This window comes from Centroberyx affinis, unplaced genomic scaffold, assembly GCF_046629955.1.
Source record: "Centroberyx affinis isolate AG114_WGS23_722 - 3 ecotype Tasmania unplaced genomic scaffold, CSIRO-AGI_Caff_v1 ptg000827l_1, whole genome shotgun sequence".
In the NCBI taxonomy this organism is placed as follows: domain Eukaryota; kingdom Metazoa; phylum Chordata; class Actinopteri; order Beryciformes; family Berycidae; genus Centroberyx; species Centroberyx affinis.
Genome location: NW_027279426.1, coordinates 229328 through 239294, shown reverse-complemented (window position 1 = coordinate 239294; position 9967 = coordinate 229328). Strand labels below are relative to the sequence as shown.

The 9967-nt window shown below is 42.4% G+C and overlaps 3 protein-coding genes across 3 annotated transcripts; 1 reads left to right on the top strand and 2 right to left on the bottom strand.

Moving 5' to 3' along the window:
* Window positions 1-119: 119 nt before the first annotated feature.
* Window positions 120-4325, bottom strand: mars2 (methionyl-tRNA synthetase 2, mitochondrial). Its single transcript, XM_071520816.1, has 3 exons — window positions 3819-4325; window positions 2878-3212; window positions 120-2211 (listed from the first exon to the last, which is right to left on the bottom strand). The coding sequence occupies exons 1-3, from the start codon at window positions 4102-4104 to the stop codon at window positions 1033-1035; spliced, it is 1800 nt and encodes a 599-aa protein (XP_071376917.1). The 5' UTR covers window positions 4105-4325; the 3' UTR covers window positions 120-1032.
* Window positions 4326-4447: 122 nt separating this feature from the next.
* Window positions 4448-8087, top strand: LOC139645188 (magnesium transporter NIPA2). The gene is made up of 6 exons (XM_071520823.1): window positions 4448-4705; window positions 4984-5116; window positions 5769-5825; window positions 6193-6283; window positions 6494-6654; window positions 6775-8087. The coding sequence occupies exons 2-6, from the start codon at window positions 4984-4986 to the stop codon at window positions 7431-7433; spliced, it is 1101 nt and encodes a 366-aa protein (XP_071376924.1). The 5' UTR covers window positions 4448-4705; the 3' UTR covers window positions 7434-8087.
* A 182-nt stretch (window positions 8088-8269) lies between these two features.
* On the bottom strand, window positions 8270-9603 carry timm8a (translocase of inner mitochondrial membrane 8 homolog A (yeast)). Its single transcript, XM_071520825.1, has 2 exons — window positions 9410-9603; window positions 8270-9001 (listed from the first exon to the last, which is right to left on the bottom strand). The coding sequence occupies exons 1-2, from the start codon at window positions 9518-9520 to the stop codon at window positions 8840-8842; spliced, it is 273 nt and encodes a 90-aa protein (XP_071376926.1). The 5' UTR covers window positions 9521-9603; the 3' UTR covers window positions 8270-8839.
* Window positions 9604-9967: the final 364 nt, after the last annotated feature.

Here is a 9967-nt window from a genome sequence, read left to right as displayed (position 1 = left end):
TGTATATTATCTTTTAAAACTTTCAATGAAACCCTCCATGGAAAAAGGGCAATCAAATGAATTTACAGCTTTGTTATGGGTTGCATTTAAATGCAAAGTTTACACAGTCCTTTGTGCTGAGTAAGTTTCATAGTCCTAACCCAGACACAAGTGTGTGACCACTTTCATATCTGATCCCATAAGTATCCAGTTCAGCCTGTGTAGACAGCAATGACAACACTTCAACTTAATCTAGATGTGCATGTAAATCCCACAGTGTATTTTTCAGACACTAGGATCTCCCCTTAGCTAAATACAAGTTATTCATCTAACAGCAATAACCTAATGTCTAAGTTACAGCGTTACACGAACAAGCAATAATAGCACGAACCTTGGCAGAGGTCTGCACTCTCCGAGTGCCCTTCTAGTTTGTAAATAGTGTTCCAAAAGTTGGTTACACCGGGAGTTTTAGAGCAAATAATTACTTCCTGCAGAACAGAAGTGTGGTTCTGTCACAAAGTAACTTGAGATTTATTGTCTCATTCTGGAAGAGTCAGTTCCTCAAAGACTAAATGGTAATTGCATGATAGAAACTAAGGGTAGAAACCACTTTTTCAGCAGCTATATCAGGAAGTGGCTCAGAATTAATCCTGTACTTGTCATGAAACAATTACAGAGAGAAATGGAAATAACTTCTGGATGGTTATGGTGCTGACAAGGGCATAACAAGTCGCCGCACTCCTGTAGCCTTGATGCAAGTAATGTTTTGAGTCTGTATTAAGAGACGTTTTGACAAAAAACATCATCAGGTTCTCCAAATGAGACTACTACCTGTGCCAAACTATTTGGAAAGCATTATTTTCTATAACAGAAACAAATGTATGGTGTGGCAGGCTCAGAACCATTCATAGAAAACTAGATTATGAATATTTTTTTACAAATACCAAATCATTATCACACTCAAAAAAACAAGAGAAAGCATTAACACCAACATTCAATGTCTTTATTCACTAAAATACAATCACTGCACAGGGAGCATAGCACATAATTCTTTCATCTCAATTTTGCAGCCTTTCTTGGATTTATAGGTTTTCCTTTACCTGCATTTGGACTCTCCAGACGACTAAAAAGCACTCCAGAGTCGGACCCTAGCGCTCTCCCTTCAAAGGGACAGTCCATTCCCTGATACCTTGGCAGGAAGTTCAGAGCAGACCAGCTCCTCTCGCCTCGTTGCACCCCTAATCTGGACAGGAGCTTGTTAGACATCTCTGGCACTATGGGCTGGAGGAGGGTGCCATAAATCCTCAAGCATTCAAGGGACACATGAATGATGGTGTCCAACCAGCGCTGGTCTTTACTGTCCCCTTTGTCCAACTTCCAAGGTGCGTGACGCTGAACAAACCCATTTGTCTGCCTCACACACCCGCCGACGGCCTCCAGAGCTTTGTACACATGCATGCTCTCGTAGTGCTGCTCCACCACAGCCGGGAGGCTTTTCACAGCATCCAGCATGCGGTAGTCTTCGGCCACAGCTCTGCCACTCTGATCACTGGGGAAGGAGTCGGGGCAGAAGGAGGGGAAGACCTGGGCTGGGTTGACAGCGGGAGCTGTGCAGCGGTTCAGAAGACCTCCCAGAGTGTCCGCCAGCTCTGCGTTGAGCAGCTTGACCACTTTGTCATCGTTGTAGTCGCAGTCCGAGTCTGGGACACCCTGACGTAGAAGGAAGTACCTCATACCATCAGTTGTGAACCTCTGCGAACGTTCGAGGGGATCAACCACATTCCCCAAACTTTTGGACATCTTCTTGCCCCCTGCTGTCCAGTGAGAGTGCACATGTATCGCCTGTGGCAGCGGCAGTCCGGCCCCTAGAAGAAAAGATGGCCAATAGACGGCATGAAATTTTAAGATGTCCTTTCCTACAACATGATGGGCCTCATTCCACCATTGGTCGTATTTATGTGGATAACCAGCCACTGTGAGGTAGTTGACCAGAGCATCCAGCCACACATAGATTGTTTGTTCAGGGTCGTCTGGGACCGGGATGCCCCACTGAAGACGGCTTCTCTGACGGGACACTGACAGGTCAGGAAGCTCCTCCTGGAGCCACTGCAGAACCGTCTGGTAGAAATGCTCAGGCTGTACAGCCTTGGGATTTCCTCTCAGCCAGTCGAGCAGCTGGGACCGAAACTCAGACAGACGGAACATATAGTTCTCCTCCTTCATCCACTCCACCTGCAAAAACAGCATGGATTAGATTAGGTTGCTACAAGCCTGTGTTTTGTCAGGGGAGTGAAGATAGAATGCAGGAGCTGTGAATGTTGTGCTAACTAATAAAGAACATGTTTGATCGCATGATATATCTTTGGATCTCATTTGGTGTCTGCTTAGACAGTTTTGCATTCATTCATCTCAACTGTAAATCACCAAGGGTGGAAGTAACTAATTACATTTACTCGTGTTACTGTAATTGAGTACTATAAGTCAGTCATGTTACTTGGTTTTTGCTTAAGTATTGTACTTAGCTACATTTTAAATCACATCCATTACAGAGTACAGATTTTGTGGCTCTCCATAAGCATCAGAAACTGGACCAGTCGAAATTGGTCAATTGTGGAGCCATTCACAGTGAAGAGAAATGTGTGCACTTTATTTTGTGATTTCCAAACTTTCTAATTAAAAGAAACTATTTTGAACTCTGTCCTCTCAAACTTTTGGACTGGTATGGGAAAGATCACATAACAATGTTCTCTTTTCTTAAAAGTAACTTTTACTCTGAGAACATTTTAAATTAGCTACTTTTTTACTTTTACTCAAGTAGATTTTTACTACTTCTACTTGGAGTAGGACAATCTAGTACTCTTTCCACCACTGGACATCACACCTCCATATCTCACTCACCCTGTGGCCACTCTCCAGAGAAATCTTGATCTTCTTCCCCGATGAGTCCAAAGCATCGCCCACCTGTATCGCAGTGAGGAAGCTTTCATCCTGCGTGGAGTACCAGCCTTCATAACTTCCCTTGTAGATGAGCCCTCTGTTCTGAAGCACTGACCAGAAATGCTGCACGGCAAGCCGGTGTCTCTGCTCGGTGGTTCTTATAAAGTCTGTGTGTGAGATGCTGCAGCTCCTGAAGAGATGTCTGAACCTCTCAGACACTTCGGTGCAGAAGCTCAGGGGATCTTTCCCCGCAGCATCAGCAGCTTGTTGGATTTTCAGGCCGTGTTCGTCTGTGCCTGAAATACAAGATCTCATGTATTATTAAAAATTCTCACTGCATAAATTTGCATTTTAGGCATTAAGCCGACTCTCTCACTGTAGAGATTTACAAAACAACAGTAGAAAGGGTTAAATTCCTAGATTGACAATACTACACACTACGAAACCAAACCTCTTAATTGTATCCCTGAAATGTCCTTAATTTCTCATTACATAAACATTAATTATCCATTAAAAATAACATAGCTTAAAAAAGTAAGGCTAGTAGCCTGCCATGGGTTTTTAAGGGATAGGGACATAGGGAGAGATTGTTTTTATGCCTTTTGTGCATAGTTTCCATGGTTATTAATGGAAAGTTCCTCTCTCTCTGAATTTTACATTAAATTAGAAAGTAAGCAGTCAAACATTAAGGGGTGTTTAAAGTGGTTTTGTGGTTATGGGGTCTCCTCCATTAATAACTCCCTTAACTCATTTTAAGGGGATTTTGCATGCAGGGGTGAATTAATGTAAATGTAAAGGTATTTTAAGGGATTACTGGTTCCTAGAGACATGCAACCAAATGTAAGGAGTGAAAAGGTCAACATTCCTCCCACAGCATGTATTTGTGTCAATGGGAGATTTACCTGTGGCAAACTTTGAGTTGAAGCCCTGCAGTAGCTTGTACCTGTGTAGGCAGTCAGCCATCACAGCTGAATACAAATGTCCCAAATGAGGGGAAGCGTTGACATAGAAGATGGGAGTGGTGATGTAGTAATTCCTTTCGTTTTTGGACAGATGTGTGCACATGCATCTCAGCTTTATCCTTTGTTGATTCCACTGAGGTGAAATTGGCGTCGAAAATGCACTTTGTTGCACTCTTCGCACAGCCTTACAGTTTCTGACAATGTCCAGATAAGGAATCCTCATCATTGGATAGCAGGTGATGTTCACATGAAGTCCAACCGTAGATTAAGAAATGGATTTTAATCGCAGACAATGTTTAGTCCAAGGAGTGCAGTACAGATTTGGTAATCCAGTCACTCATTTCCAAAATACTACCAATATCATAGAATAGTCCTGGCATTCGTTATCGATAAACATAGTATGTGTTATTGAATTGTATGAATTTGTTCTAAAACAGTAACATGTGCGATTTGTTTCCTTGTCAAGGTTAGGTCTTCTTCCGGTTTCTACACGCAACGTTTATTCGCCCAATCAAAACGCTGAACAGTGGAAAAAACCCGCCTTTTCGGGGCGGTTTTACGATTACTAAGAACCAATCAGATTACGAGGAGTTCCTTCTGCTCCGTGCTGTCAAAGTTAGGCAGGTGTATTTTGTGGGGAGTTCATGGCAGCCTGATATGCAGTGTGGAAACAGTTAAGCAGCAGATAATATTTGTAAGAAGTTATATCATCCGCCGCAGTCCTCTTCCCTTCCTCAACACAGACAGTAACCAGGAAGTGCTGCGGTGACTAACAGCCAATCAGCTGCTCCACTCCCAGCAACGAAAACGTTGGCGTGACCACTAAGGTAAAAAACATAGCTTTCTTGTAAAATTGTAGGCAAAAAATAGCTTATTGAATTTAAATAAATTAAACTAATTTAGCTGAAGTCATCATCGAGGTTGAAAAATGTTGCTTTTTATATCTCAGTGTCTGTAGTTTTAACATAGCGGTTTCAAGCAGCAGCATGTCATGTGATTTGAAATGTAGGCTACTTGTTGCTCGAACATGAAAAGTTCACAAACAAGCTTTGTTACCTATACGATTTGAGATGAACACAGCACATTTTGTGTAATTTTGTTTCAGATGGATACGAACCGTGTGGATTTCTACATTGGTCTTTCTCTGGCTGTGAGCTCCAGTGTTTTTATCGGCGCAAGCTTCATCTTGAAGAAGAAAGGCCTTCTGCGATTGGCCAGCAAGGGTTCGATGCGAGCAGGTAACCTTTTACAGAAAAAATAAAACTACAGTAATGCTAAATTTTAGAGTTGAACTATATAAATATCACAGAACAACTTTGCGTATATGTTGGAACATAATAGGAATATTATAGTAATACCATAGGACAGTGGTTCTCAAACTTTTTCACGTCAAGGACCACTAAACTGACACAAATTAGACTACGGACCCCCATTTGATAAGATTTTGTCCCAGGGTCCCCCATCTGATAAGATTTTTACTTTTAGATGTTTTATTACAGAAAGGGTATGAAACCCATGACCAAAATAGTCATACATTCTGTCATTGTTTTACTTATGGATGGAATTATAGTGAAAATAAATTATTCCCCTTTTTGCTGGGGACCCCCTCAAGGACCCCACTTTGAGAACCACTGCCATAGGAGATAAAATACCACATGGTAAAAGTACATACACACACATCATACACATTAGAACTACTTATAGGAATATATTGGTGACTTCAATAGGGAAATTCCATAACAGCAGTGAAGCAGACATGAAGTTGTGGTAAGAAGAGAGTTGGTGAAAGAAGCACCTGACTTTCTCACTTAAAATCAGTGAGGAAATATGGAGTTATGGGGAAAACTGTGCCATGTACTTCTTGTGCAGTTTTGTTTCTGTGTCTCACAGGTCAAGGCGGGTATGCTTACCTCAAGGAATGGCTATGGTGGGCAGGACTTATTTCAAGTAAGTGAATGATTTGCGAACCCAGTTGTACTAAAACAGAATACTTTATTCTGCTGCTGAACTGTGTGACACGGTCAACTGTGTTTGATTTGGTCGCCCCGCTTACCAGCCATCCCTATAACATTGAGGTCTTTGTTTTCAAAGGGAAAACGAGGCTCTTGTGGGTTTGGTATTTTTTGCTGCTGGTCTTTGCAGTAGATGCAGTGCCCACAATATTCATTTGAAGTACACATTCCTCAAAAGAGCACATTTGCACATGTGGGTTGGAAGAGAATAATTTGTCAAAACTCACCAACTGCAACGTGTACAGCTGTGAATTTCCCCTTGTGGTGGCAGTGTGTCCTAATGTTTACGGTCTGTGTTTCAGTGGGCGCTGGAGAGGCTGCTAACTTTGCTGCATATGCATTTGCACCCGCCACACTCGTGACTCCACTCGGTGCAATGAGCGTACTTGTAAGGTAATTGTCTCACACGTTGGTTTTGACAGTTGATGTGTCGGCTGCAGTTTTTCACACTTCTCAGGCTGTCGTGTGTCATTCTCTTGGTGTTATACAGAGATGTGAGAATACCAATAGCACATCAAACTTCTAGTTTTTGTTTGATAGTTTAAATCTGCAGTAGCATTTGTGATAGCATGCAGCATCTGACAGGTTTGTTTCTTCTTCCAGTGCTGTGCTCTCCACCTACTTCCTGAATGAGAGGTTGAATGTGCATGGGAAGATTGGTTGCTTGCTGTGCGTCTTGGGCTCCACAGTGATGGTGATCCATGCCCCGCAGGAGGAGGAGGTGGCCTCCCTCAGTGCCATGGCCGAGAAGCTGAAAGACCCAGGTAGGGACAGTGGGTATTTACTTGTATGATTTGATTGAAAATGCTCTGGAAAATGATTCCCAGATAACAGCTGGAACTGTTTTTAAGGACACTAACTTACTGTCGAATACTCCCACTTAGGTTTCATTGTGTTTGCTGCGTGCATTGTGGCAAGCAGCCTGGTTCTTGTCTTTGCTGTGGCCCCACGGTATGGACAGAAGAATGTGCTGGTCTACATCCTGATCTGCTCTGTGATTGGCTCCCTGTCTGTGTCTTGTGTCAAGGGCCTGGGCATTGGCATTAAGGAACTGTTCGCTGGGACAGCAGTGCTGAAGGAACCCCTGTTCTGGTCCCTAGTCGTCTGCCTGGTAGTCTGTATCAGCATTCAGATCAGTTACCTGAACAAAGCCCTCGACATCTATAACACCTCCATAGTCACGCCTATCTACTATGTCTTCTTCACCACATCGGTCATGGCCTGCTCAGCCATCCTCTTCAAGGAATGGCTGAGCATGACCACCGATGGAGTGGTGGGAACAATCAGCGGGTTCCTCACCATCATCTTGGGGATCTTCCTCCTCCATGCCTTCAAGGATATTACCTTTACCTTGGATTCCCTTCCACTGTACCTACGGAAGGGTCCTCAGGGCTTCCCATGGGGCCACCAGCCCTATGTGGCCCTTCCCAACCACGACAGCCAAGCAGAGGATGAGGTTAAGATGCCCAGAGACGGGGGCTCGAAGGGGGGATACCCACCAGAAAGCTCCGTGAGGAGGAACAACAGCTTTGTCACTACTTAGCAATGTTGCCACTGACCATTATGAAGCTTTATTTCACTGACAAGCTTTACAATGTGACAAGTTAAGACAGTGTACTAAATCTGAATTTCGAGTCTGCCATACACAATGTATATATGCACTGGATGATGAGCAAAGTTGCTTTGAAATGAGCATACTGTTGCTATGAGCCCGTGGGATTTTATTACAAAAAAAGGGTATTTTATCATCATCTTTGTACTTTGTCACGTTGGGAGCCAAATCATTTTACTGTGGTTAAAGAAAGATGGTACAGGATTATAATCTAGTATAATTTATTAGAATTGATCTGAATGTCTGCGTGAATGTCTGCTGTTGCAGTGTTATGTGTATAGTGTTATACATTTAAAAGCTTATACAAATACACACAATCTTTTAAAAATATGATCATACTGACTGTCAAATTCAAGATTGAATAGTACTTAAGACAAATTGTGCCTTATGTTTCTCAAGGCTATTACCTATGCATATTTTTGCACTTTTTAACCTGCGTCATATATTGTACAAATGTGCTTTATGAACTTTTTATGACCAATGATAAGGCAAAAGCTTTAATTTCCCTGAATGTGTTTCAATCATTTGTTGTTGACAAAGTTTGAATAAGTCCTCTGACATGTTACTGTAATACCTCAGTATTATTTACAAGCCTCACTGAAGAACTTTCTTTCCTCATGTAAATGCCATCCCATGATGTGCCGAGCTGTAACATTCCTCCATGATGTAATTGTATTTTTTTGTTTGATAGTAATGTTAATTAAAGCCTAACTACAATATTACCTGACTACACCGTGCCAAAAAATAGACCGGGTTAGTTGGCATTATCTTTATTGCATATGTACATTTCAAAGCCTTTAGCCATAGATCATGCCTCTTTTCAATCAAGACATTGTCCTCTTGGAACAATGTGGTGAACTCCTTGTGGCTGTCAAACACAGGAGGCAAACTGAATGTCCCAGATATTTGGATCTTGCCGCAGACCCCTTGCAGGCTCCCACACTTTACCCACTAGTTACTGCAGCGGACATCAAGACACTCCAACGCAGTTTCACAATATGACCAGGGAGTAGACTTGAATTCCATGTGTATGACCCGACTTAAAACGAAACCAACATGAAGTCATTACTAGCAACTGACCACAATTAAAACTTCTTACAACTCACATCCGACTGAGTGAAGGACAAATCAAACCCAAGACTTGCATGAGTCGCGGCGACAAGATACATGGTGTTAACCTGAGGCACTTGTATCAAAAGTAACACTTCTTGTTCCTATTTCCAGATTAATGGACAGTTCTCATATTGCACCATACAGAAAGCTGGCAGGACCAAAGGGCCTTGTCTTGGATCAGTGGCTGTGTGCTCCTGTCTTGTCAGTCCTTTCAGTGACAGAGTTTAGTCTGACATCGTCTCTGAGAACGAGCCCCTACTCCTCTGGGTCTGCTCCAGCCTGTTCAGGATGAACTGGCTGGTGTCAATAAACCGCTCTACACAGTTAACAAAGCACACTTCTGTCCTGGAGTCCAGCTTTGGCCCGGGTTTATCCATGCATTTCTCCTGGAGAGAGATCACAGATACACGAGTTATGCTAAAGACAATGATCATGAAAGATATTGCAAGCAATACATGTAACTCATTTAACACAAGCAGTAAATGTCCATAAACTCTGTACTAATGTATCAAAAGCAAGCGAAAACTGATACCACAGCGCTACAGTAACTACAGTAACGTTAGCTAGCTAACTTTGCTTACGCCGGCCTGGTGGTCCAAGTTACACACTTGCCCATCATCATAAACCTGTTTTATGTGGCTACTCCAATAATAAGACCTAAACACGTTCATGCAATTATACCTATATGCAGGGCTATACAGGTAATGACAAGTAAAAAGTAAATCTAAAAGCTGCTGCTAGCTAACATTACATATACTGTGCTAGCTGGAGAGCTAACTGCAGGCTTATCTTACCCAGCAAACCTCAGTCATCTGATGCACCAGCTGCTGAAATCTTTGTTTTTGAGACTCAACTTCGATGAACTGCTGAAGCTGCGGGTCCGCTGTCGCTCCCTGGCCGTCCATATTTTAATATAAACAGAGTGTAAATGCAGAATTGTAATTATGAATGACTGATAGCTGACCTTCACGTGTATGGATGGACAGACACGACGGGAAACAGGAAGTACGTCGACCAATCAGAGAGCGCGCTGGCACTTTCCAGCCAGATACACCATACACGCTTTTTGTGACGTGTTTCTCATAGGATTTTTGTAATTTCTGCGCAATTTCAAGACTTCTATAACACCCGCTACGAGCATACCCATGTGATCATATAATATATACTTGTTTAAACCATAAAATATAAGCTAACACATATGCAAAAGTAATATGTTCACGTCCAAAAATACGTTGGGAATAGATTTGCATTTCAAAACAACTATCAGATGTTTTTACGGTCATTATAGTTTCTCTTTGAACTTTCCAAGTACCTAAGCTTGGAAAAGCCTGGTATAGCTAGGCTACTTAGTG